The sequence below is a fragment of the Urtica dioica genome, chromosome 6 (assembly GCF_054948205.1).
Source record: "Urtica dioica subsp. dioica isolate 48M chromosome 6, U.dioica_male_clone48M_v1_H2, whole genome shotgun sequence".
NCBI classification, from domain to species: domain Eukaryota; kingdom Viridiplantae; phylum Streptophyta; class Magnoliopsida; order Rosales; family Urticaceae; genus Urtica; species Urtica dioica.
The window spans coordinates 1,886,968-1,912,565 of NC_142761.1; the positions used below are offsets into that span (position 1 = coordinate 1,886,968).

The following is a 25,598-nucleotide window of genomic DNA, read 5'->3' on the forward strand; positions in this document are numbered from 1 at the left end:
AAATTTTGATGTGTTGAGTTTAGAAAACATGAAATGTATTTAATACATATTAGCTCTTAATGTTTATATGTTTGCAGATTTAGTGGTACTCTGGTCACTAAATCTTCAAATTTGCAAGTTTTAGTTACACTTCAGTTTCTAAATCTCCAAACTTTTGAAGCTATAGTTACATGTCATAGATTTAGTGACAATACTGTTACTAAATCTTCAAGTGTTTTGCTTTTACTGACATTAGTGCCATTAAAAGTGAAAACTTTTGAACATTTAGTGACTCCCCCACCAATTTTTTTTTTTTTGCACTTTTTGGCCCAGTTTTTTTACCCTGAAAATTTACAAATTAACCTCGCTGAAAACTTTTTTTTTTCAAATTAGCCCTCTTAGTGAGTTTCTCTGGCTGTCCCTGACCCCACTCTTGTCACTAAACCTTAAATGGTTTTCACTTTAGTGACAGTTGTGATGATTCTGATGTGATGAATTGCAGGTTAAAATTGTGCATGAGTTTCTTGACATGTAGGCTCTAAATGTTTATTGGTGTGCAAGTTCAGTTCTGGGACAACCATTCTCAAAGGTATTTGGAGTTGACCCAACGCGCTCAGAGTTGAAAATGGGGTCGAAGTTCAATGGATGAATCTCCAAAACTAGTGAAAGTTTGTTCATATTCAATATATTTTTCCGAATATACAAATAACATGTCAAACTCATGTCGGAGTCGATTGCCACTAATTTTACCACCCCTTCTATCTCGTATTTAACCTGGAGCTTATGAGTTTATGGTTTGAAATTTCTCCTCGAACACGAAAACAATAACTTCATGAAATCTTCATAGTTGGTCGTCGACGATATGATGGCTTTATACATCCCACCGGGATGGTAATACTCATCTCTCAGTCATTGACCGATATGCTAGAGGAACGTACAAATATACCATTTCATCACTGCACATAAAGAACCATAAACACACAGTCTAGTTAAATTAATGTCATTAATTATGTAGCTTTAGTGACATATTGGTCACTAAAACTGGGTTTATTTTTTTGATTTAGTGACAACATTGTCTTCGAAAACACAGACAGTTTAGTGAAAAACTCGTCACTAAATCTTTAAACAAAACCCAAATTTTGTTTGAAGATTTATTGACAATATTGTCATTATATTTGCTTGTTAAGCTTTTAGGGACATGTTTGTCACTAATTCTTCAAACGAAACCCAGATTTCAAATTCACTATTTTGACCGAGTTTTTCATAATTCAAACTTAATAACACCAATTTTAACCATATTTTTCATATTAACCTAGGTGACAACCTAAACTAATACAAAAACCCTAAACTCAACAAACGTTTAAACATAAAAACAATACTTTACCTTGATAAATATGGAATGTCATGCAGATCTAGACCAAAGAGAACACCAAACGAAGTTACATGTCGATATGTAACAGAGAGGAAGAGAGGAAGGCACCCGACGAAGAAGAATAGAAAATGGGTTTTTCGGCCGAGCAAAGAGATGAATGAAGAGAGAGTTTCGGCTTGGCAAAGAGAGAAATGAAGAGAGAGAAAGTTGCAAAAATTATGTTTTGGCCGTGTGATTTTAGGAGAGAGAAGAAGATGAGAAATGTGGAGAAAGAAAAAAAAACGAATCTTTTAGTTGGTGGAAAGTGTGTTGATGAGGTAATAAATATGTTTCGAAAAAATAAATGGAATGTAATTAAATATACAACTTGAGGTTAGAATTGAAAAAAAAAAAAATTCTCTTTCCTTTGACTCAGGTGAGGTATTCTTTGACTAGTCATATTATGGTAAATTTTTCATTTTTATAGGAATAGGTAAATGTCCTCCATTTTAGTCCTAGTGTTGTCTATCTCCCTTTGTTAAAAGTCAATGGAACCCAACTTCTTACCTTTGTTCCACAAATTACTTAGAGTTATCTCACTTTAAAAGTAGTCAAGACTATATCACTTCTCGTAAAATCAAGGCCGATCTTAGACATTATGAGATCTTAGCTACACAAAAATGAAAACAAAATCAACTTTTTTAAAAATATATAAAATATATTATAAAGAAATTAAACATGTACTACTTTCTTTCCCAACAATTAGAGGAATTTGAGGCTTTTGTTATAACAAAAAAATATATATATATATATATATTTTAGCCTTTTATCCACTAAAAATTCGAGGCCTTATGTCATTGCCTAAGTGACTTAAGACTTGGTTCATATATGCGTAAAATACTCTACTACCTCAATTATAAAAAATATCAAGAATATCTAACTTATCATTTTTTTACTATTTTTTTTGTATTGTTGTCTCTAATTTTATTTTACATATAATTTTATTTTTATTGTTTGCAATCTGAAAATGATACATGTATGAAGTATTAAAAAATTGACGTATTTAGGGAACTACCATCTTGATTTAGGCATTTGTGAAATTATCCCTCTTATAAATGAGGCAGCTCTTTGTTTGGGCAGGTTACGAAAACGCCGTGCTTGGCCCGTTAGAACTGGGCCATATTACTACAGTGAGTATTAACAATGACAGTGACAGCTTTGATTTTACAAGTGTATGGATTTGGCACGAGAATTTGCCTGTCAAATGTACGTTTGAAAAGAAAAAAAAAAAAAAAAAGAAAAAAAAAAGAAGAAGAAGAAGATGAGTGATAAATTTAAAAGGGCAATATATAAGATATAAATATACATTGGTTGATTCGGTAACAAATTTAAAGTATTATTCGGCTTCCAATCTAGACTAGGAAAGCTAAAAATAAAATAAAAAAAGAGAAAATTGATTTGGAAATTTTTTAGTTAATAAAAAAATGCACAAAAAACATAACTTGCATAGCTTCTTTGTAAGTCTTAATTTCCTTTAGTTCCTTTTAACCCAAAAACAATTTCGCAAATGGTTTATTACCTCAAGCGGATTAAACATAACTTGACGTCATGTCACATGAAGTCACCCATTTGACAGACAATAAGAGTAAGTGAAAATAATCACACACGAACACAAGCTGAACAACAAATCAGTTAGCTTTGTGTTTGTCCCACATTGACAAATAAGCTAAGTTGTAAAAGACCAATAGAAGTATATAATGAAAAGTGATTTCCTTTAGGAATTGTACCTGAGGTGAGAATCAGTGGCCAAGGGTAGAACAGAACCAGTAAGGACATGTTGATGGGAGAACCATAACCTTCTAAACGATCTGTAAGTTGCCCATCATAATAATATGGGAATAATATTTCATTGTACTAAATTTTATTTCTTTTTATTTGTTTTATCTTTATTTATGTTCATTTATGTTTAAAATATTAGTGAGCATTGGTGGCATATATGAGCATCATTGCCTTAACAATTATGGCGCTCTAAATTGTCCATAATGCAATAACTACTTAGCTACTTTATACCTGCGTCCCATCTAAGCATAATCACCCCTATTAGAGGTACTCTTAGTGTAATTCGTTTTTTACATTTAGAATGAATATCATAACATAACATTGGACTTTCCTGTTGTAGTTGAGCTTGATATAATAAAGGGCTTTATGACCCAAGTCAACTTACTGAATAAGAAAATAAAAATATAAGGGATAAATCCAAAACCATGACCATATAAATAGTTTATACATATATATATATATATATATATATATATATATATATATATATATATATATATATACACCAAAATTCATCAATTGCATTTTAATCCAAATTTATGACTACTTATTTTGTTAAATTATGCTCTTACTTCTTCGCTATTTCATTCTCCATCTTTTCTCATTTAATTCTCTCTCTACTCTTATTACATCAAAACCACTCAGAATTCTCGGTATGTTTAATTCTCTCAGATTCAACAGATCACGTCTTCTAAGTGTAATAAACTGTGTGATTTTTTTTCCGAATATATCAGCAAAAAATAACAATAATTTCAAACTATATTTCATCCACCAATAAAATAATAAGGTTTTGTATCTCTTTGCTAAGTGTACTAGTAAATATTACGCAATGGAAGTCAAAGTTCTCATAATCTATGTATTCAAATTTATTTATCTTTTTCAACAATCGAGGAATAATTTCAAGTGACCTACCGCACATTTTAGGGTCCATCTATTGTAAAAATTCACCATTTTTTTTTATTTTTCTCCAAGAATCAAAATTATAATTTTAGATTAAATTTTGTTGACATCATCAAGCAAATTAACCCACTCTACCTAAAGTGAACGACATAAAAACTTCAAAGAACCTTCCTCTAGGATTTAATTATTCCCCATTAATTCCGCTCATAGCAAACTAATCCACAATAGCATCTCGACGTTCCTTGATTTTCAATCTTCATCTGGGCTTCTTCGTTTCCTGCAGACATTCGACTCTTAGTCCATGTACTTCCAAGCTATAGGCTTCCATGTTCTTCGCTGAGCTAGATTTTGAGGATAATGGATTTGGTGATTTAGGTCTCATAAAAGTATAATTCTAGAATTTGGGGAAAATTGATTTTTTTGAACCTTAATCCCGAATGCTGAATCAAGCATAGCTTATATACATATTATATCTAAGGGCATTCCATAAAAATTACCCAGAATAAGTACATGTGCGAAACACGTGATGCAAAAACTAACAAAATTGAGGAAAAATTAACGGAAGGACTTATTTTTTAACAAAAATGGAATTCGATATAAACAGTTGGCCAAACAAAAAAATGTATCAAAGGCAACCGTTGTGAATGGTGCAAGAGTTCCAAGAGATTCGATGCATTAAAACATTTACTTTTTCATGTTGATGTATCTTCCTTCTAAAGAAGAATTTCACAACTATGTCTAATTAAAATTTCATATAAAAAATACGTTAAAACTTAAAAGTACTAGTTCTTGGTCATTCAATTTGCCCCCTATGAACTACATATCCAATTTATTTTCTCACTTCTATTTTTATTTGAACAATCCAATTTGTTTTCTCTCAAATTTGGAATATTTCTTATTTTCAACGGATTTTTTTCGATCACGAGTATATGTTCGAAAAAAATTTCTGTTTTCAGCTGCAACTTATGGTATACTTAATTACTTATGGTATTCATTTTATTATTTCTGTCAAAAAGATATAAAATACTGTATCCTTATTTTCGCTGAAAAGTTAATAGATTCTTTAACAATTCCATGATCCAGCAGTTCTTTTTCCTTTTTTAACGGAAAAATTGGGAAAAATAGAGATTGAGAGAGACAGATAACCAGTTATTGTGTGACATATCACCTTCACTTGTAAATAGCCCCACAATTGAAAGGTAAAAAAAAAAAAAAATTTGAAAGGCAAAATAAATAAACTAATCAAGTAATACCACACAAAATAAAATAGAACAAAATATCTTATTATACATTTGTATTCTCACACCATGGATCTCTATCCATAAATTTCCATTGTAGCTCTTTAGTTTATAATTAATCGGACAAACACAAATGTTGATTTCTTCTAAACTCGGGTTATCAAGAGGCGAATTTGGAGATCAAATGCAAAACTTAACCGGTTTTTGTTTGGCTTTCTTCAAAGGTGTAAATCGGTTCAACTTGGTTGTTTTCCTAGTCCTTGCTAGTGCATAAACATGGCTTTGTTCCTTTTTGTTATACAGAACAATGATCCGTATCTCAAAAAACATGGAATTATTAGACCTAAATGATAGTCTTCAATGACAACCCCCAAAAAAAAAAAAAAGAAGATAAAAATGTGCAAGTTTTTAAAAATATATTTATATGAGTATGTTTTCTTCATTTTTGAGGAGTTCTTATAAAATTGGATATGCATAAATTTTATGCAAATAAATATTTTAGATATTCTTATAAAATTGGATATGCATAAATTTTATGCAAATAAATAATTTAGATAAAATTATATACATATGCATCATAAAAGACTCTTTGGAATATAATATAACAAATATTTGATTTTTTTTTTTAATCTGTGGTCCTCAATCACTCAAATCAGATCACAACTCAAAAGTTCATTCGGTTTCTTTGATTGAAAATTATTGTGGATTTCAAATTTTCAATTGCCTAATCCATTTTCGTATGTGAATTGTGCTTCTTTGGGTTATCGCGGTCTTATCGGTGTCTCGACTCTTTAAAAAAAATTGGAGTTCAAGCGATAAGCCACGTCACCAAATGACGAGAAACAACACCACACAACAAATATCGATATAAAACAATGCCTATAGACACTAAACACAGAGATTAGGACACAAGCTCATTTTAGTTTTTTAAACGGCCAAAATAATACTTTTTTTTAGTGTTAATCTATATAAATATGAGACATTACTATAAGACAAATGTGAAGGAGACATAAAAACCTAACATTCAAAAAATAATTCTCATTTTTTTCCCTTAAAAAAAACGTCCTGACAAAATAACGCAAAACCTTATTAAAAAAAAAATAATAAAAAAAAAAATAACGCAAAACCTAACCGCATAAGACCACATTATATGAAAGTATACATATAAAACGATTTGGTGAAAAGTATATTCGTCTAACATTTGAATATATAGGTCTATTTTGATACAATTGCGAGAATCTATTATTATTCTTTTTAATCGGTTTGTTTTATAAAAATTATCATTTGAAACGAGGTCCAAATTAAGACAACATACATAAATTTTTTTGTCAACCGAGTAAATTTTATGTTTTAAAAAAATAAATAAACATATGATAATACCACCATCACAAGATTAAGCCTTAAACCGCTAAATGAAAAAAATACACACATGACATCTTATAACTTAAAAGTTACAACTAGGCCTAGTTACAACAAACCAACAACCCCTAAACTGTTAAACTAATACATAATTAATTAAATAAAAGTCAAACTCTATTGAAAGTCAAATCTGCCGACACCTTGACAACCACACCCGGGAACATCACAGCCACAACCACTGCAATCATAATGATAAGCCGCCACGTCATACGCCACGTCACCTGTCAAAACCCCTCCCACCGAGTTACTCCACGGCTGCGTCGGAGGATAACCGTACCCGAACTCCGTGCCACGTGGCGGATACGGATACGTCAAATCCGGACTCGGAGGCCAAATCGGGTTCGGATTCGGATACCACTGCGTCGCATATCCAGGCTGGGCTGGCTGTTCTTGTTCGTTATAATTACAATTATACCCCGCAATCGGAGCCGGAGGTGGGTATAAATTGGAAAAAGACGGCTCTTCCGGTACCGGAATTTCATCGGCGATCTCCGTCTCGCCGAACTTGTAGGAGAAATTGAGCTCTCCTTTCGCCGCCCCGTTGGGCGTCGTGACCTGGTAGCTCACGAACTTCGCCGCCGCGGCGATCGAATTCGAATCCCCCTTGACCGAGCTCAGGAGATCGTTGACCGGCACGTTGACTTCGCCGATCTCCCTGTCGCCGAGGCTCCGGTTGCAGACGAGGCCGACGGAGAGCGTGAGGCGGTTCGATTTGATCATAGACTCGTCGACGGCGAAGCTCGCGGCGAAGTTCCACGTGGCGTTGGTTCCGCAGGCTCGGTCGACGCCGGTGATGACTTTTGGATGAGGGTTGTTTGGGTCGCCGGAGATTGTGATGACGGCGTAGACGTCCATTTTGGATATGAGGTTTATGTCTTGGAGGTCTTTCGCTGAGATTAGGGTTATCTCTAGAGATCTGATTCGTTTCGCCATTAGAGATGAATATGAAGAACAAAATAATCGGAAGATCAGGCAAAATGCATTATCTACTTATATGAATACTTAAAAAAAAAAACTCTTTCTTAGGGTAATTGATGTAATCATTGGCTCTGTTTTTTGCGATTACTTATCTATTAAGTTTGCTTTTGATTTTTTTAAAAGTTAAATCATATTATAATAAAGTGTTTGTTAAACTATTTTTTAAAAAAATTGAAAATTGTTTTTTAATATTTTAGTTAAAAATTTAAAAATTATATTTTGAATTTTTTGGACATTATTTTTGTTTTTGACTTGTATTTTTTTTTTTTAACTTTTATTATCTTATTTTAATTATCTTTATAATCTTTAATCAATAATTTTTTTGATATCACCAAAAATTATAATTTATTTTTTACAATAGATACCTATTTTAATATATTTTTTACATACCAATTTTTTTATTATTAATTATATTTTATATAATCATTATTACTTACAAATATTAATATATATTTTACCAAAACAGCATGTTTGGTTGAAAAATAAAAGTTGAATGGGAATGGGAATGAGAATGAAATGTAAAGAGAAAACTATTAACTCGTTTGGTTTAATTTTTGAATCATTAACAAAAATAAATGGAATGAGTTTGTATTGACAAAAATATCCTTATACCATCCTCTTCTTCAAATATCATATACCCAGGAAAAAAATACAGAGCCACATCGACCAAAAATGGAAGTCGATGGGTCTGGGCTCGCTCAATCGGAAACTCGGGTTTGCGGCGGTGGTTCCGGGCTCGCTCCAGACGTTGGCTTTGCTTTTCTGGCCGAAGACGACGAACCGGTTCCGGCGGTATTGGAAGTCGTACAACCACATGGTAGGCTACGCCTGCGTGTTTCCGGCCGAAGACGACGAACCGGTTTCGGCACTCTCGGTTCTCAAGGGTTTGGTTTCTTCGCCGTCGCCAGTAATTTCTTTGGTTCTGGCAACGACATTTTAGCTCCTTCGATGCCGTCAATGGTTCCAATGGTGATACTATCGGTTAGGAATAAAAAATTAAATCCAAAATTCAATTTTTTAGGGTTTAATTTTCTTCTCTCTCAACTCAAGTCATCAACAAGGTAACTGTGTCAAGGTTTTTATTTTCTAAGTTATGGGTGTTGTGGTTTGGGCAACGAAGCTACAGCGGAGGAGGGTGAGTTTCCCGGCGGAGTGAAGTTGTCGAAAGACACACAGTGATTCAGAAGAGAAAAAAAAAAAAAAAAAAAAAAAACATTGGTTTTGGTTTTTTTTAGGAAAAACTATTGAGATAAAAAAAATTGTAAAGATTATTGAAAAGGTTAATTTGGTAAAAAAATATTCATTCTACAATGTAATGATCCATTCAGTCCATTTATTAAAGAATCAAATCAGTTGAATCATCATTCAAAATAATCATGATTACAGGGTTTCAAAATAAACCAAACAATGTAATGATGAGTTTGAGGAATGAATTCCATTCTATTCCATTAATTTGTTGTCAACCAAACATGCCCTAAATCTTCTTTGCTATTAGTTACAGTTATTTTACAATAATTTATCAAACATTTATCTGCTTTTGAAAACAATTTTATAACAAATTTAAAAACACTTTTTTTAGAAGCACATCAATGTCAAACGAAATTATTATTATTATATATACATATGATATATATATATATATATATGTGTGTGTGTGTGTGTGTATTTAATGGATTAATGTTGTTAATTTGACTGGTAATCTTTATAAGATTGTTGTTTATTGAATTTTTGTTTTGTTTTTTGTTTTTTTAATATTTTTGAGGTACTTGTTGGATTTCACCAATGTTGTCGTAAAGTGACAATGAGACACGTTATCCATACCATAGATAATAAGAATCTACGGTACTTAAACTTCTATCCAGCGGATGCCACGTGGCACTCCTTTGCCACCTTCTTTGCGCGACACGTGGCTAAATTTGCCACCTTCTTTGCGCGACACGTGGCAAAATTGGCCTATTCCTTGCGTTTTCTTTTCCTCTTCCTTCTTCAGCTTCATTCGATACCCACGCCATCGATTCGTCTTCTTCTAAAAACCCACGCCATCGATTCGTGTTCTTCTAAAATCAAATTCATTTATCTTACTTCTTGATGTGTGTGTGTCAGTGTGTTGTGTGACCTTTCAATAGCTCATCTATACTTTCACACTATTCTTCTTTTTCTAATATCGAACAGAACTTTTTAGGTTTTCCTGTTTTTTTTTTCTAGAGAGAGAGAGAGCCATGGCCGACGAGTTCGCCGCCGTGTCCACCGATTTGCCGGTGAAGAGGAAGAGAACGGAGTCTCTGCTACTCCGGCGGTTCCCTTGGACGCCGATTCCGTTCCATCCGTAATCCCAGGCTGGTTCTCCGAGATCAGCCCAATGTGGCCTGGTTCGATTCTCACCTTTTTCTCTTGTTTGTTTGGCTTCAGAGAAAGGAATATAAAATAAAATAAAGTCTTAATCCTTTCTAAAACCACGGATTTTTATATATTTTTTTTTGTTGATATGAACATGCTTGGGTTTCGTATTGATTATTGAATTTTTTTACTGTATAATACGCACATATAACTGAGTATGAATCGAAATCGCATCTTTATTGTGGTTTGGTGTTCTCAGTTTTCAAGATTGAGCATACAAAACCGTTATGCTATGTTTTTATTTACTACGTTAGTGGCAAGAGTTTGTGACTGATAATTATGTTGTTTTGTTTGCCTAAATATTCCACCTTAAGATGCTTTGAAGCTTGGATTTTGCATATTGATTTCTGTGTATCACGTTGGAACTGAGTCTATTGGTGATATTTTATTTACAAAAAAAAAAAAAAAAAAAAAAAAAGATTATTGTATTTTTAAAATATGGTTTGGCATACTTTTGAATTTCACAGGAGAGGCTCACTCGTTGAAGATGGAGAAGATTTTATTCAGAGGAAAGTCTGACTACCAGGATGTGATGGTCTTCCAGGTAAATAATAATAATAATAAATAAGAACAAAACATGTTTCACAAGATTTCGCTCCGATTATTTACGTCTCGTTGTTATTGACACCGATGCTGCGATTCTCTTGGTTTTCTCAGTCGGCCTCGTACGGGAAGGTTCTTGTTTTGGACGGTGTGATTCAGCTCACTGAGAGAGACGAGTGTGCGTACCAAGAGATGATTACCCACCTTCCCTTGTGCTCGATTCCGGACCCGAAGAAGGTTAGTTCAGAAGCCAAATGGTTGACCATCTAAGGAAGCGAGAGAATGTAAATCGTAGTTTTAACTATAGCATGAACTCTCTCTCTCACTGATTAAAAAAAAAAAAACCGGTCTCGTTTTATAGGTGTTGGTTATCGGCGGCGGAGATGGCGGGGTTTTGCGTGAAGTGGCTCGTCACGCCTCTGTGGATCAGATCGATATATGCGAAATCGATAAAATGGTGGTTGATGTAAGTTTTACTTTTGTTTATGCAACAACAAAAAAAAGTGTTAGTTTTTCGAGTGAATTCTTTGCTGATTCTGGTTTTTTTTTTTTTTTTTCCCCTCAGGTGTCGAAAGAATATTTCCCTCAAGTAGCCATCGGGTTCGGGGACCCGCGCGTGAACCTTCATATCGGCGATGGTAACGATCGCTTTCTTACATCTCTCTCTCCATTTTTTTTTTCCTTTTCTAATCGTGTGTTTTCTTGGATCAACATAGGAGTTGCGTTTCTGAAAGCTGTTCCGGAAGGAACGTACGACGCTGTTATCGTCGATTCTTCTGACCCGATCGGTAATAATAATAATATTAATACCAACACCACGTTTCGAAACCCGCATTCTCTGCTTTGAAATTCAGGCTTGAAATCTTTTTTCTTTTTCTTTTTTTTTTGTGTGTGGCTCGTATCAGGTCCCGCGGAAGAGCTTTTCAAGAAGCCGTTCTTCGAGTCGGTGGGGAAGGCTCTACGACCGGGCGGAGTTGTGTGCACTCAGGCCGAGAGCATTTGGCTGCACATGCACATCATCGAGGACATTGTCTCAAACTGTCGCCAGACATTCAAAGGCTCGGTCAACTATGCTTGGACCACCGTCCCTACTTACCCGATGTATACATACATACATACATACATACATTGACAAAGCTACATGGTTGTGAAGAGGGGCAACTTAGTGATTATTAAAATCATTAGTGAGACTGAAAACTCTATTTTTGAAAGCTAAACTTATTCAAAACTATGTAAAACCTATATATTTGTCTCCTTCCTTTAGAAGTTATTTAATAATGTGCATTGAAAATACTGTTTTTTTTTTTGTTTTTTTTTATTTTTTTTTTATCTTTAGTGATTATTAAAAACCGTTAGTGAGACTAAACTCTATTTTTGAAAGCCAGACTTACCTATATATTTGTCTCCTTCCTTTAAAAAGTTAATAAATATTGTGCGTTGAAAAAAAAAATATTTCTTCATTTTTGTTAAACATAAAAAATAATTATTACAGCCCTATCTTTTGCTTCTGAATTTTATACAGTTTGAAAACCGTATAAAATATTGCTTTATTACAAATTTATTTTGTTAGTGTCTCAGTTAGCTTGATTGTCAGGAATGTGCACGGAAACAGACTTAATGGAACTATCTTGAGTGCTTTGCAGAGACTTGAAAGCATGACATATCTGTAAGGACAATGCAATTTCTTTTTATCGTGAAATTTATGGCTCATAAAACTTTAGTTGTAATAATCTGGCTCATATAGGAGGCTAATTGATAATTATGTAGATGATAAATTTATGTCTTGATGATCTTACGTTTGACGTGGTGACAGGAACGCGTGGTTGAGTTTATCGGACTATTGAAGGTAAAAGTGGTTAAAGGAACGGGTTTAGCTATCAGAGATATGCTGTCCAGCGATCCTTATGTTGTTTTGACTCTTGGTCAACAGGTTTGTTGTTTCTCTTTTTGTCTTCATGTCCCTGAGAATCATATAAATAGAAGTACTGCCCGCATTTGAAGTCCCTTTAGTGATTGCCATGGAAAAAGAAACATCCATTTTGGAGAAATATTTTTGCATTAGGATTAAATTTCAATATTAGTTTGATTTGTTTGCTCCTCCGGCTTCAGAGCTTGATGTCCCTAAAGGTCTTCTTAGCATAGTTTTACATTTAGATGATCAATTGATGCAAAAAAAAAAAAAATGAATTGGTGATGATCAAGTGTTGTTGTTATTGTAGACCGTTCAAACAATCGTGGTCAAAGGCAATTTGAATCCAGTATGGACCGAGGAACTCATGCTATCAGTTCCTCAGCATTTCGGAGCCTTAAAGTTGGTAAGCAAATTTATTTATTTATTTTTAAATAGTAGTGGAAAAAGAAATTATTATTCTAACGAGAAATCTGTTCCTACCTAAAGCGCCTTAATTATTTGTTTATGCATACAAACAATGTGATTAGATACCATTGAACAAATTGATGTTCAATATTCATTGATAAAATAGTCTGAAGGACAAGATTAACGGGTATTTGAGACACCACTTACAGTAAAAACATATCATAGTTAAAGTTGTAGGGTGATGAAGAAAATCATTTCTGGCAATCTTAAAACGCAATATGGTTTTCGGTGTGGACACAGGGTTTTCGATCACGACACGTTTTCGGCGGATGACATAATGGGAGAGGCGGAGATCGATCTCCAGCCCTTGATTACTTCGGCGATGGCTTTTGGAGACGCAGGTATGTTTGGGAACATGCAAATCGGGAAGTGTCTGAAGTCTCACGACAATGCCCTCAAAGAGGACAGCACAGTCAACATCGCCGACGGAAAAGTCAAACAGGAGTTGACCCTCAAGCTCCAGAATGTCGAGTCCGGAGAAATGGAGCTAGAACTCGAGTGGATGCCTCTTGACCAGTAGTAAGTACTTGCGTGCACACATAAAAAAAAAAAAATCAACTATTCTTTGTTCGAAAATCGTGCGATATTAATAAGTCAGATCTCAACATCTCTTGCACTCATCGAAGAAGAATCTGCAGATGTTCCAGGTCAGCCAAAAAACACAGAATTGAATGACATTTCCGTTCCAAAATCCGTTGAGAAAGAGCAGGTCATATCTACAACATACCAACCTGAGGCACAACAAAGTGATGGCCACTCCTCCAAGAACGGTACTTCTAACCGTGAAAATCTGAACACCAAGCTCAAGAAAAAGCCAAAAATTGAAGAAAAAAAAACCAACTAACGTGTTACTTTTTTGTCGAAACCAAACTCTGTTTTTTGGATGACTTGCCCTTAAATTCACTCTTTTGATTATAGATATAGAATGTGGGCTGCTCTTGAATTTTTTTTCTTGTATTATCCGAATGTTTCGGTTGCCGATCTAGATTTTGTGATATGTCAAAAATCGATCGTTGGACGTATGTTTACCAACATTTTGAACTTGAAAATGACAAGTATATAATTATACTATGTTCATGATATTTATAGTCTCCTCATTTACTTGATAGTTTATCAATTATATAGAAGTACAATTATGTTCAATTAGTTGGTAAGTGCATAGTTTCGTTCACTACAACGCTATCTTACAAGAACGATTTTGAATTTCTTCATACATACTCATGTTCAATATACGATCATTCGCGCGTGGCGCGTAACCACCACTAGTATATGGTAGAAAAATGAATAATCATACAATTTCAATGGAAATAGAAGAGTGTTTTGTATAATAAATTTCATGATCGCACAGCCTGGCAACAAGTTTGATCGTCACAATAAGAAATTTTTATTCATGGTTTATGATTTAGAAATAAAATTCTATGCTGGACCACACGCGTGCATGTTTGTGAATTTTGAGAGTTGAAATTTATTTTTTTAAGGACTTTGATTCTCTTTCCTCTCCACAAAAAATCTACACACAAATTTTTTTGTTAACAAAAGAAATAAAAAATTAAAACCTACACAAGAAACTTATGAGCATGGATATTTATACGTCTTAGTATTTCCTAAATAGTTTAGGTCTCCGAATTTGACTTATATAAGACAGACATAAGCTCATCTCCATAAAGAGTCGTCATCGGCTAGATAGATCGACCGATGTATAGTTTTTTTTAATAGAAAAAACATTCATCAAATTAATTAACTTTTTAAATCCTAAGACTTCAAAAAGTCATTTTCTAAATTGGTCTATCACACATGCTTTACGTTAACGATTTCTAACTACAACTTAATCAAACCAACTTTCACTCATCCACTTCTAAGATATTTATTGATTTCCGGCGTCAATTTTAGCGACTACATACATAGATGTCTTATGTCTTATGTCTAACATGAGTTTTATTTCACACATTTGCGCTATGATCAAATTCTCATATTTAGCACAACATTTCTTCCTACATTTTTTTCAAATAATATATATACTAGGCAATAGAAGATTTTTGTGCATTCTATGTTTGTACACTTTTGGTGTGCACTTTTCTGTTTATTTGTGTAGAAATTCCTATAAGATATTATGGGTTGTTTAATCCTTGATTGCTTAATTTTTCTTAGAGCTTCGAAACATTTTTAGGAGAGCGCTCCGTCACTTAACTTTTATTTCCGGTGATCGATTCAACATTTAAAAATAAAAATCATATATGAAGATGCACTATTCGTTTTAAAAGATATATTACAATTTGCACAAATCTTTATAATTTATACAAGCATCCATAATTCATCTATACACTACTACCCTCAGTATTGAACCCAGATTATATTTTTGGGAAATTGCCGCAACTACTACCTATCTGATAATTTTTTTCCTATTTTCCAACAAAACCCTAATTTGGACACCAATACCACTAACACCTATGTAAAACTACCCATTTACCATTCACTTTAATTTTTTTTATTTGGCTCTCTCTCTCTCTCTCTCTCTCTCTCTCTCTCTCTCTCTCTCTCTATCTCTCTCTCGTTCTCTCGTTCCCGCCAATATTCCTCTCTCTTTCCCGCACCAGTTCTCTTTCTCACCGTCGGGGTCTAAAATCAGGACCCAAATGCCCGCCTGAGAACCCTACTCTCTCTTTCTCGCCGTCGATCTTTAAAACTCGAATACTCAAACGCCCATGAGATGTGATATTAGATGTCAACAATTGACATTAGATGTCAACAATTGACGTCAACAGTTGACATCAAATGTCAACAATTGACATCAATTATTGACATCTAATTGATGAATTTAAATTTAGTTCTTCACTTAGGCATTCAAGTCACAACATTACAGATATATAAAACATAGTGTAAATAGACATATTAAGCAGTTTCAGGCTTTCAAGTCATACAAAAACCCATACACAAATATAAATATTAAGAAGTTTAAGGCATTCAAGTCATACAAAACCCCATACACAAATATAAATATCAAGAAGTTTCAAGCATTCAGGTTAAGGGTCATTTCTTGTTAATCATCATCCTCCATTAGAAGAGGAGATCCTCTCTCTGGCTTTTCAGCATAAACAGTCGTGTCCCCATGGGCACGACTTCCATAAAATCTCCCTTTTCGTTCAACTTAGTCTCCCAGTCGTCTCCGAAGACCAAGGAATAAAATGCCGTGGAAATTCCAGGAAATTCGGCTGGAAAGTCGTTGCCGGTGACTAAACGGCCTCCGGCAGTCAAATGTGTCGTTTCTTCGATAGTTGTCGTTCGAAATTCCAAGAAACGACATGCCGTTTCGCTTGATGTTTGTCGTCGCATGTCGTTCACGGACACGTATAAAAGCGTCAAAATGTTGTCTGTTTTCGGCGACTGTCGACCGAAAAGGAAAAAAAAAACGAAGTTCCACATCGACTAAACCCGGACCAATCTCCAGCGACAAGGGCGTGGGTCGGCGATTTTCCTTCCATTTCGTCACAGTGAGGTATAAATTCAGCAAAGTTTCGGAGAAAATCGAAGTTGTTAGGCGATTTTTTTTTTCTGCGCACAGGAAGAAGAAGAAGAAAACACACGTAATTGAGCAAGAATTGGTTACTTGCTCAATTAAGTTCTCAGCTTGTAGCCTAAGCTTCACTTTTGACCCAAAATTAACTTTTTTGTTGCAACTTGGGTCCTTAATTTTTGTTGCAAATGGGTCATATCCATTTAATTCCTTATTCAAGTCCACAATTAAATGGATAATATCACACATAGTCTAATATATAATATCACACATTTAAAAATTATATATAGTATCCAATTCTATTATATATAATATCACATATACTATGAGACAATTTTAATACATAATATCACACATTTATAAATTATATATATTAAATATTATTAATAGCACACATTTATAAAATATTATATATATACAATTTTCTATTAAAAAATATTACATGCATAATGTATTTTCTTTATATCTGTTTAAAAATTAAAAATATATGTATGTATTACATATATATATTTTAAATGTATTTTACCACATTTTTTCCGTTCGGTTTTCCATCGGCACGTCGGTTTTCCATGGAAAACGACATTTGAAAACGGCATTTCACTTGCCCTTTTCCACATTTTTTCAGTTCGATTTTCCATCGGCATGACGACTTTCCGTAAATCAGGAGCCCTCAAAACGGCAACGAAAACGACATTTGATTCCTTGCCAAAGACTTCTTTCATAACACTTTTGAGACTGATGATCACACGCGATCCAGGCTCACTAGAAAAAGTATCCAAGTACCATATGTACTCAGCCTGGCTCATTTGGAACTCTGTGAGTTGTGCATCAATTGACTACAATTTTAGTAACCAAAAATTAAAAATCACATCTATAATCACAAAAAATAATAACAAAAAATCAACTTTGTCTGGCATCAAAATTTACCTCATTTTTAGAACATTTTCTCTTTCGGGGCTCGAAGTCATCAGAGCTTGTTGCCGGAGATTCAAGGGAGTGTTTTTTTTTTACATTTCTGCGTTTTTTTTACAATATTAGAGTTAACAACGTTTATTATTTGTTGATTTCAGATGTCAACAGTTGACGTCCATTGTTGACATCTAATGTCAACAACTGATGAACTCTGTAGAGTTTAAACGTCAATTTCTCTCATCAGTTGTTGATATTAGATGTCAACAGTTGACGTCCATTGTTGACATCTAATGTCAACAACTAATGAACTCTGAAGATTCTTAACATACCCAAACAATATTCTAAAATTTTAACCATAAAATTTAGGGAAAAAGCGAAACGAACCTTGTGCGCAACCTTGGGTCTCGTGGGCGTTTTGGTCCTCGGGTTTTAGAGAGCTGGTGCGAGAATGAGAGCTGGTTCTCGAGCTCCTGGGTTTTTTGGGTCTGGTGGTTTTGGGGTAAAGAAAGAGAAAGAGAAAGAGAAATAGAAAGATCGAAAAAAAAACAGTCCGACGAGGGGACAGAGAGAACGAGAGAGTGGGAGAAAGAGATAGAATGGGAAGAGAGAATGTGAAAAAGAAGAGAGAGAGAGAGAGAGAGAGAGAGAGAGAGAGAGAGATTGACGAGAAGAGAGAACGAGAAAGATAAGAGAGAGAGAGAGAGAGAGAGAGAGAGAGAGAGAAACCAGACTGACGCGAAGAGAGAGAGGAGAGAGTCAGACTTTATGGGGACTGATGCGAAGAGAGAGAGAGAGAGAGAGAGAGAGAGAGAGAGAGAGAGCCAAATAAGAAAATTTAAAGTGAAGAGTAAATGAGTAGTTTTACCTAGGTGTTAGTGGTATTGGTGTCCAAATTAAAGTTTTGGTGGAAAATAGAAAAAAATTATCAAATAGGTAGTAGTTGTGGCAATTTCCCTATATTTTTTATGTCCACTTTTATTTACCCGGCCCATCTCTCGATCTTCGTCATCAAACACCGAGTCCCTCTTCGATGCACCCATAAATTTTAAAATACGTCTCGGAAAATCTACAAAAAACCAAATGTTAATCTGAGATTAATAGAATAACAAGATGAGATCACAAGGTCAAATTTATGATCAATACTTAATGGTAAACTAATTCTCACAATCAACAAATTACACGGGATCGAGTAATTATTGCAGAGGACATATAAAATCAAACTCCAACAATAAGAAAAGACACACAATTCACATTCTATAGAAAATACTCAAATTTCCTTTCCCAAAAAGAAGGGAACTCGAATTTCACTTGTTTTTAGATATTCTATTAATGTTCGGTGTTCAAATTTGACCAAAATATGTCACAACAATGAATTCTTAGTTCTAAAACGATCATATTTCGTAGAAAGTGGGTTGGTTTGGACTTCGGATAAAAATGCTAATTATTGACTATTCAAATTGGGTTACGACGAACCACACATATTCTATTTTTCTCAAAATTGACTGATGTTTCCCTTTTTCATTGGAATTTCCGATAAATCAATTGTCCAAAAAAAAAAATCTCATTTGAGCTCCAACTTTATGGTATAGATGGACATTCCATGATCCGTCACTTCTTTTTGCCCTTTTTAACCGAAAAAATTGGGGAGAAGAGACAAATAACCATTTATTGCGTGACATAGAAACACTCACGTGTATATATCTCAACGCTTCAAGGGCAAAATATTAATTAAAAATAGAACAAAATATCTTATAATATATTTTAATTTAAAAAATAAACAAAATTCAAAGCCAAGTCTCTCTCTCTACTTTCCCAAATCATCGATCCAGGGCGGCAAAAAGAAAAGAAAATAAAATAAAATAAAATCGGATCTCTCTCTCTCTCTCTCTCTCTCCATAAATCTCTCCATGGGCCATGGCGGCTCATTCAACTCCCTCTACATTCTCTCTCTACAGGTCTCTCTCTCTCTAAAAACTGTATTACAATGGATATTATGTATCATAAGGATACGAGCGTTACCTTGTATTAGTTTTCTTGTGAACGAATCGTGAAACCCTAGCTTGAAATTGTGAGGATTTGCTTCGGCCTGAGATTGCTAAATTTGGTTTCGCTGTTCTTTTTAGGTCATAGAGCTATGATTCCGTCGTCAACGGAGGGCTCTGGACAGCTAAAGCGTGCGGCGATAGACGCCACGGCGGGGCTGGTCGCCGGAGGAATTTCTAGGACTGTCACTTCTCCGCTTGACGTTATCAAGATCAGATTTCAGGTTTAGATTTTTTTTCTTTATGCCTTCTTTTGGCTACTGATACGATTATATCTCTTAGGCTGATTGATTTTTTTTTTTTTCCTTTTCTCTAACAGGTTCAGCTAGAGCCTACGACCTCATGGGCTATGCTGCGAAGAGATTTGGCTGCACCGTCAAAATACTCTGGAATGTTTCAAGCCACTAAAGATATCTTCAGAGAAGAAGGATTTCGGGTAAATAACACATAACACATGTCTTGGATTAGCTATTCCCTCTTTTTGGTTCACATATGATTGTTTTTATTACCGTCTGTTTGTAATTTATTTGAAAATTATTGGTTTTTAACACAGGGTTTCTGGCGTGGGAATGTCCCTGCGTTGCTTATGGTTATGCCATACACTGCTATCCAATTTACTGTATTACAAAAGTTGAAAACTTTGGCTTCTGGTTCTTCTAAATCAGGTATTTAAAATTTTGATTACTGTCATGTTTCTATTATCATGATTCATGAATGATTTGTACTCTGTTATAAAAGAGATACTTATAAACTGTACCTCAATGCCTAAAGTAGAATATTGTGTGATGGTATCATAATAGTGAGGATCTTCAACCTTTTTCGAACTTGTTTAGTCTTATTGTTGATTTGTTTCTCTTGCACAGAGGACCACATTACTTTGAGCCCGTACCTTTCGTATCTGAGCGGTGGACTAGCGGGTTGTGCAGCCACTGTTGGGTCGTACCCGTTTGATCTTTTGCGGACTATATTGGCTTCTCAGGGAGAACCTAAGGTACAATATTTGATGACATTTTTTTTTTTTTTTTTTTTTTTTTTTTTTTGCTATATAAAGCTTTTGACTAACGTGTGTGCAAATTCAGGTGTATCCCAACATGAGGTCTGCGTTTCTTGATATAGTTAATACCAAAGGTTTCCGAGGATTGTATTCTGGATTGTCTGTGACACTGGTTGAGATTGTTCCGTACGCGGGTTTGCAGTTTGGGACCTACGATACATTTAAACGCTGGGCAATGGTGAGTTTTGATCTTGCAGCGCTTCATATTGCCTATATCTTGTAGTTTAGTTAGCGAACACATGCCCTTTCATATGATTAGTTGAAATAGTTCCATGTTTAACTGAGATTTAAGCTCTTACAGATTTGACTCGAAGTATGGGTTTTTAATGTACAATTCTTTAGTTTGCTTTTATGTACAGATAAGTTTCAAGTAGACAGAAAAACTAAACTTGATGTTTTACTCTTGTCGGTCGATGCAGGCTTGGAACCGATCCCCTGTTTATGGTTCAGGTATGACCGGTACACACGATGGCCTTACAAGCTTTCAAATATTTCTCTGTGGATTAGCCGCTGGAACATGTGCCAAACTTGCCTGCCATCCACTCGATGTTGTCAAGAAAAGGTTCCAGGTAAAAAAAAATCGAGTTCATGTATTCATTCACACCATTATAACTCAATGGTAAAACCGTGCGTGCTATGACCTAATTCAAATTCCGTCATACTTGAGTATTCTTTGATTTGTTTGTATTTAGCATAAACATCGCTCTTTAGAACTCGATTTTGATGATATTTTTAGGAGTGAGGCAGGTGTAACAATTAGTAGAAATTTGGATACAAGTCCAATTATCAATGTCTAAATGTGTAGAGAGCTTATATTAATTAAATAAATCTTGTTTCTCTCTTCATTAAATCTAAAGAAATGCATAACTCGTTATCTAAGCATGACCCATTTTTCTCAAATTTGGTAACGATGTGGTTGTTTCGAGACACCGGTGAAGACTTATTTATGATAGGTGTTTAATTTTTTGTCATTAATCGTGGTTGACAAAAGAAATACATTGCATTCGAATTTTAAATAAAAATATTGCAGAAATATATTCAATTTTTAATAGGGGAGAATCATTAGTGAAAGGCATTGAGCTGTCAATTAGTTTGGGATTGCTTCCGAACCCCAATTTTTTTTTTCATATAATCGTCTGAAACTAAATCCCTGTTACTAATTATGGATATAATCGGACCCGCAGATCGAGGGATTACAGAGGCATCCACGGTACGGGGCTCGGGTAGAGCATCGGCATTATAGCAGCATGTTCGATGCTTTACAGAGAATCTTGCGCTCGGAAGGTATGGCTGGTCTCTACAAAGGGATTGTCCCGTCCACCGTCAAGGCCGCGCCAGCTGGCGCCGTAACCTTCGTGTCTTACGAATACATCTCCGACTGGTTAGAATCCGTTGCGACGTGAAGATTCTTTTTTTTATTATTATTATTATTATTTTTACTTGGTGAGACCAAATATTATAATGTAGTGATAGGAATGACAAAAGGGTAAATGTCAATAGGTAGAGCTCATATTCAAAGATTGGCCACACACTGGAATTGTGGCTGGATTTTTTTTTTTTTTTTTTCAAGGTGGCAATAAGAAACAATATCCATTTTTGTGTACTGTCTTTTACTCACTATTGCTTTTACTATTGATCAAATCAAAGTACAGCTGTTTCATAGCTGAAATGTAATATAGATGTCTGTACTAGACATGGTGACAGAATGTGACGCCTTGAATTTTGGACTTGTTAATAACATCAATGCCTGTGAACTTCTCGTCCTTGTGATCTTGTTTCTTTGTCTTCCCAGTCCTTGTGATCTTATTTTCAACCCAATTTATTAAATTGGTTATGGTACTTTTGATCAAGTAATACAAAAAATAAATCGTGATTGAGACTCCGAAAGGTAAGGATAAAGAATTTTAAGTGCATTTTCTGTGATTGAACTCACGACATCTACTATAAAGATGGTGTAAAATTACCACCAAGTTAGATTGTTAGAATTACTACTACTTCCACTTTGCATGTAAAACAAAATTAATTCCATCTTTATTATCTCTTATAGATTTGTATGTACTTCCAAATTTTCCATCTTACTTCTATTTCTTGCTTGGCTTTTGGGATTCAAACCTGAATATTAGTAAAATTGAAGGGCTCCCCCAAAATCAGCTAAAAGCGTAATCATGATTTAATAAAGGACTATACAATAATGTCAATAGCAAAAGTAGGTTAATCAAAAAAGCGTAATCATAATCACCTCATTGATATTATGTCAATAAATTCCAAAATTGTTGATATTTATGTCCATGATCTATGTATAATATTACTCGGGTAAATCTCCCAAACCGAAAATTGGAAAATTGGAATTTATCTGTAGTAAAAGGTAAATTATGTCCCCATCTCTCCACATCCGAAGGGTAAAAAAATAATTCCCTCAAATGTCATGCTAAGAAAGATACAATCTTAAAATAATATTTTTACATGTTTACAATACATGCATCCACTTTAGTACTCACACTCCTACAAAAAAAAGGAGAAACAAATCTAACAAATCTCAGGTTTCAAAAATTTCAAAAGCCCTTCACGAGCCATGTCCTTATTCGATAAGGTATTGTTAGAAAATCAATCTTTATTATCATTCTCTTGAGGCAGTGATACAAACTGCAAAATCTTCTGAATCTCCTCGGCTTCGACTCTGAATCTTTGAGCGATTTGGCGAACTTCCATCGGACCGTCGTGATCCTCCGACTTGCCTTCGTGAAGGAGAATTATTTGGCGAAGCTGAGCGACGTTTAGGGTTCCCGCGGGAGTGGCCATTTCTTCGTATCTGTTCAAATCCGGTTTCGTGTTTCGGAGCTTTGGGAGCGGTCTTCTATACTTCTCTACCACAGATGCCTGTAAAATGATTTTTCTATTTTCTTAGAAAAAGACTCTAAAAATTAAAATATGGACGTCCCAAACTGGTCTTAAAACCGATTTAAAATATTGGATTTTACTAAGAGTAGACCGAACCAAATAAGATTCTTAAAAAAAAAAAAATCGAAATGGACCAAAGTCTTTCTGATCGGTGAAGTCAGTGGCGTCTGAAGGGGCATGATTTAATTTTTTTCCCGGGATGGGTATGGAAAAAATTATTCAGGTGAGGTGAATATGATTAAAATCATATAATTTTAGGCGTAAAAATTTAGTAAAAGTTGCAGGTTAATTTTTATTTTAATTTTTTAAAGAATCCCGCCTACGGGTGCGATCCGGTTGTGTAGGACCCTAATTTTTTTTAATAACAAATTAAACTAAATGAAGCGGCTAAAAAAGCCCAGCCACATAAGTTCTAACAAACAAAAGCTTGTCAACAATTTGACAAGTTTGACTTCGAAAGACGAGTTTCAATGTCCTAAAATATGGAGGTAAAGAGAAACAGAAACGAGTTAGGTCTAGGTTTACGATTTTTCTGATATTTTTGCGCAATAATTTGAAAGCAGGTGAGATGATGGGCTAAGGTATGTTCTATTTTTAGCTCTTTCAGAGATCATATTTGAAGAACTGACTAGCAGAGTTTCTTAGCTCATTACAAAACTAAGTGGTCGATAATCCGCCTGAACAGCCTATAGTTCTTGGACACCATGTTTTTAGTGAGGCTATCAAAATTCACTCACTACAGAGCAAAGAGAATCCGATACAGCAATCATGTCTAGCTCAGTGAAATCCTGTGTTTGAAATTTGAATTAACATTCGTAGAAGAAAAAAAAAGACTCGCTGACCTCGCCCATTTCGGATTTTCCGCCGGGCTTCGTTCTGATTCGGCCGACCATGAGATTCAGCATCGCGTCGTATTGCGGATCTCTTTCTTCGTGATCCTTTTCGGTGTTCCTACCCAATGTACCATCTAAAACCAGGGATTACAAACCGCCATTGAAAAGAAACAAAGATAATGTTATTCAACTATGTACATAATATAGAGAAATATGACAAGCACTGATAAGTCGAATTGTGTAACTATTATAGTGAATTTCAAAGTTGATATTGATTTCAATGGAATAACAAGAGAATGAGATAAATAAATGAATAATGTTCTTTCTTATTCTATTAATAGCAATTCGGAAGCCTAGAAAAGAAATGGAAAAAGATTACGAATTCAGAAGAATAAAAAAGTTCATGAGTAAATTGAAGAGAGAATTGAAATCGAAGCTTGAAATTACCAGAATCCATGGAATCGCCGAGTTGTTCGATCTTGGAGGCCTCTTCTGCGGCGACGGTATTCTTTGTAGGCTTTTGATTTGAAGCCTCTTCCATGGCGATCGAATTCTTCGCAGGCTTTCGATCGACTACGTTCTTCGACGCTGTCGCATCGGAGCTTGATGTGGCTCGGATTCTTCCAGAAGCTCGACGAAACGCTTGTCCCATTTTCTCTCTCTCTCTCTCTCTCTCTCTCTCTATGTTTCTCTCTCTTAGTATACGTATCTATGATATCTCCAATTTCATTGGTGATCAGATTGATTACGGTTTCCAAATTAGGGTTTCTCAGAAGAGCTGTCGAAGAAGATGAAGCAGAAGAAGAAGACGAGAGAAACCATGGAAAAAAAAAATGAAAAGAAATAGCTCATTCCAAGAGACCAAATGTACTGCCACGTGGCTGGGTTTTTATTTGCCACGTATTCATATTCCGTGGCACTCCCGGCGATGCAAATGTATCGTAAAATTGTAATTTGCTTTCTTTTTTTTTTTTCTTTTTTTTTTAATGTGAAAAAACATTTATCACTTTCTTATTATCACACAAACTAATTTAACATAAAACTGTCACTTTCGTATTTGGAATTTTGGAGATTGGAGTGAGTGGTGAGGTGACTATGATTATAAAAAAAAAATTCATGCTAAAACAAAATTCTCTGTTTTTACATATAGTGCTTGTTGATGATTTGCTAATATTAAAGCATCAATATCGTAATAATAATAACAATAATAATAATAAACAACGTAGTATAGATTCTTATCTTTGTCCAGCCCTTATATTTATATATATGTTTTTGTATCATTCGTTTATAATTATGCCCTCCATCATGGTTGGTGTTAATAATAGAA

General features: G+C 34.6%; 4 protein-coding genes and 1 pseudogene across 6 annotated transcripts; 3 read left to right on the forward strand and 2 right to left on the reverse strand.

Moving 5' to 3' along the window:
* Window positions 1-6,700: 6,700 nt before the first annotated feature.
* Window positions 6,701-7,729, reverse strand: LOC149392803 (protein SRC2-like). The gene has a single exon (XM_089616435.1). It carries the CDS (start codon window positions 7,657-7,659, stop codon window positions 6,841-6,843), a length of 819 nt encoding a protein of 272 aa, XP_089472561.1. The 5' UTR covers window positions 7,660-7,729; the 3' UTR covers window positions 6,701-6,840.
* Window positions 7,730-9,692: 1,963 nt separating this feature from the next.
* On the forward strand, window positions 9,693-12,960 carry LOC149392804 (spermidine synthase 1). 3 transcript variants are annotated; one of them, XM_089616434.1, is made up of 10 exons: window positions 9,693-10,073; window positions 10,569-10,645; window positions 10,759-10,881; window positions 11,006-11,110; window positions 11,210-11,282; window positions 11,361-11,432; window positions 11,550-11,745; window positions 12,215-12,310; window positions 12,458-12,574; window positions 12,864-12,960. In XM_089616434.1, the coding sequence occupies exons 1-9, from the start codon at window positions 10,064-10,066 to the stop codon at window positions 12,486-12,488; spliced, it is 783 nt and encodes a 260-aa protein (XP_089472560.1). In that variant the 5' UTR covers window positions 9,693-10,063; the 3' UTR covers window positions 12,489-12,574; window positions 12,864-12,960. The 3 variants fall into 3 exon arrangements, with proteins under 3 accessions (XP_089472560.1, XP_089472558.1, XP_089472559.1); XM_089616432.1 differs by lacking the exon at window positions 9,693-10,073 and having other exon boundaries at window positions 12,239-12,310; XM_089616433.1 differs by lacking the exons at window positions 9,693-10,073; window positions 12,458-12,574; window positions 12,864-12,960 and having other exon boundaries at window positions 12,223-12,301.
* Window positions 12,530-13,541, forward strand: LOC149392805 (ADP-ribosylation factor GTPase-activating protein AGD12 pseudogene; annotated as a pseudogene).
* Window positions 13,542-19,266: 5,725 nt separating this feature from the next.
* On the forward strand, window positions 19,267-22,303 carry LOC149392806 (mitochondrial thiamine diphosphate carrier 2-like). The gene is made up of 8 exons (XM_089616386.1): window positions 19,267-19,399; window positions 19,568-19,710; window positions 19,806-19,922; window positions 20,040-20,151; window positions 20,350-20,477; window positions 20,566-20,718; window positions 20,960-21,109; window positions 21,725-22,303. Exons 2-8 carry the CDS (start codon window positions 19,579-19,581, stop codon window positions 21,941-21,943), a joined length of 1,011 nt encoding a protein of 336 aa, XP_089472512.1. The 5' UTR covers window positions 19,267-19,399; window positions 19,568-19,578; the 3' UTR covers window positions 21,944-22,303.
* Window positions 22,304-22,961: 658 nt separating this feature from the next.
* Window positions 22,962-25,109, reverse strand: LOC149392807 (dynein beta chain, ciliary protein). The gene is made up of 3 exons (XM_089616539.1): window positions 24,719-25,109; window positions 24,281-24,405; window positions 22,962-23,417 (listed from the first exon to the last, which is right to left on the reverse strand). Exons 1-3 carry the CDS (start codon window positions 24,921-24,923, stop codon window positions 23,145-23,147), a joined length of 603 nt encoding a protein of 200 aa, XP_089472665.1. The 5' UTR covers window positions 24,924-25,109; the 3' UTR covers window positions 22,962-23,144.
* Between the last annotated feature and the right edge of the window lie 489 nt (window positions 25,110-25,598).